The 2,694-nt window shown below is 27.7% G+C and overlaps 1 protein-coding gene across 1 annotated transcript; it reads left to right on the forward strand.

The window, feature by feature from the left end:
- Positions 1-421: 421 nt before the first annotated feature.
- LOC147067694 (28S rRNA (cytosine-C(5))-methyltransferase-like) lies at positions 422-2,382 on the forward strand. The gene is made up of 2 exons (XM_085953446.1): positions 422-425; positions 1,793-2,382. Exons 1-2 carry the CDS (start codon positions 422-424, stop codon positions 2,380-2,382), a joined length of 594 nt encoding a protein of 197 aa, XP_085809572.1.
- The last annotated feature ends 312 nt before the right edge of the window (positions 2,383-2,694 follow it).

The following is a 2,694-nucleotide window of genomic DNA, read 5'->3' on the forward strand; positions in this document are numbered from 1 at the left end:
TTTTTATAAAGAATCTAGTTTTCTTATAAAACCCAGATATTATTTAATTACATGTTTGCATCATAGAAAAATCAGCGCTAGTATTTAGCAAAAGAAAAAAAGGCATTCTAACACTTTTGCGTAAATTTTATGACAAAATATAATTATGAATGCCAATATAATGTAATGTTTCAATTAGGCTATATCCTAATTATTTATCGTTAGAATGATGAATTTTTTCAAATTTATGTAAATATAGATGATGAAAGAAGCACATTGAAAATAAATTATCACATTGGTTTTTGGCTTTTTATAGTTGTTCAAGCAAAACTTTGATTGCTCTATAGAACAGATTTGGTTATAACTTCTTTACTATCTTATTCGATGCATCTTATTCTCTCATGTCTTATTAGTTCTAGTGTCTTCCTGAATCCTATTGTTTATGGGTATGCTTCCGCTTCAGTAAGCATTTCTAACTCCTTGATATACGACTTATGGAAAAAAAATAATTATCATATGTGTTTCTATTTACAAATACGAACCTAAAGTGCACATTAACGTTATTTCAATAAATTTAGCTCTCCTCAATTTCAGATTTTTTATACATTGCTCTTGAAATAAACCATTTCATAAAATGCATCTTTAATGTTATTTACAAAGCATTTTCAATAAAATTTTCTCCCATCATTTTCAATAAATTTTGTTCCTCTCAATTACAATTTTTTATACATTGCTCTTGAAAATAAAACAGCCTATAAAATACATGTTTGTATATTTATCAACAAATACAAAATCATGCCCAACTATCATAAATATAAAACCATGAAATAATTTTTTCATAGTTGACTCATCTAAGTATTAAAGTTAGGACCAGCCAAAACATATATAATTAGTTTAAATGCAAGAAAGCATGGCTCTAAACGTCCATAAATTTGATTTATAATCTTTGAAAAAAATATGTTAAAAAATTCATTTGAAAATTTCTACTAGCCCATAATATATATAGCAATGCTCAAAAGAAAAACTTCACGAGATGCCAAACCAATAAAACTAAATAATCAGAAATTTTACGATGATTGTGCACATATTTTGAGTTTAGTAATGACATGCAAATCAACATTACGCAAAGAAGTTTACAAGAAACGAGATCCAAAGAGGTTTTTGGCCGTATTATCACAAACATTGAAATACAGATCGTATTATGATGAGATAATCAAGAAAATGATGTTTAGAGCGAAAAATAAATATCTTTCCTTGATATATGTCCATGAAATAATCAATGGCAGATTTGAAATCGAAAATTATGTAACTTCAAGCATTAAAAAATTGGCTGAGAATTACAAATTTGAAAAGGAGTTTAAAGTGACCTATATTAGGCTTAACACTTTATTAGGCGTAGAATCTGATTTAATGGATATTTATAGGTATGGAAGAACTGTTGTGGATAGTCAAAACACCAAATGTATCGAAACCTTTGAAAAGGATGTTAAAATTAATGATAATAAATTAGTTAACTCAGAATTAACCATATTTGAAAATAAATCCCAAAATTTAGATAAAATGATAACTTCGAATGTAGAAGTTACAGAGGAAAGCACACAATTAGAAAATACGAGTCGATCCGAAAAAACATTATCGCTTGAAACAGAAAAGGATTTAGCTCTTAATAATCTGATAATGGAAAAAACAGATCTAGATAATATTTTTAAATTGAAAATTGACTGCAAACTATATGATTTAAGCATTTATAAAAGTGGTAAAATAATAATACAAAATTTATCTAGCTGCTTACCCGCAATAATACTAAAACCAGCTCTAAACTCGACCGTAATTGATGCATGCGCAGCGCCAGGAAATAAAACCTCACATTTAGCAATGATTATGGAAAATACAGGAAAAATAATGGCGTTTGAAAAAAATGCAGAGAGGTACAAAATACTAAATCAAATGCTCATTAAACATGGTGTGCAAAATACAAAGGCTTACAATGAAGATTTTCTAGAAACCGACTCAGAAATGAAGGATATAGATTATATCTTGGTTGACCCTTCTTGTTCGGGGTCAGGTATCCATGCTGATTACACAAAAGACGAAGAAAGAATCGAAAAGTTATCAGATTTTCAGAAAAAAATTTTATTACATGCGATGAGGTTCAATAGCGTAAAATCTATTGTTTACAGCACATGTTCAACCCATAAAGCTGAAAATGAAGAAGTAGTGAAATATGCACTGGAGCGTAATTCGAATTACGTTTTGAAGCAAATTAATATTCCGTTGAAAAACAATCCTTTTGATGGATATGACTTTAAGGAAAAGGTCTTGCGATGTGTTAAGGATGATGAAAATAATATTCAAGGATTTTTTGTTGCTCACTTTGTTAGAAAAACCCCCGATAATAATTAAATAAGTTTGCTTTAACAAAAAAAGCTTATTGTATACATTAAATTGCTTTTTTTGTATAAAAGAAATACATTTTTATTGTAAAACTACGTAATATTCTTTATCTAATATAAACAGGGTAGGATATGATGTTTAAGCTTCTCACGTAACGAAGATTAAGTTAATTGATATTAAAAATTGATCTTATTACAAGGATTTTATTTTTTTAAAAACTATAGGGATTCGATTTCATTAAAATATACAAAAATTAATGATAACAATGTGCACCAAGTTTAAAATAGATCTTATTACAAGGTTTTTATTGTTTTAAAAATG

Source organism: Rhyacophila brunnea, unplaced genomic scaffold (assembly GCF_057557595.1).
Source record: "Rhyacophila brunnea isolate RB1 unplaced genomic scaffold, BYU_Rbru_1.0 scaffold_32, whole genome shotgun sequence".
Taxonomy (NCBI): Eukaryota; Metazoa; Arthropoda; class Insecta; order Trichoptera; family Rhyacophilidae; genus Rhyacophila; species Rhyacophila brunnea.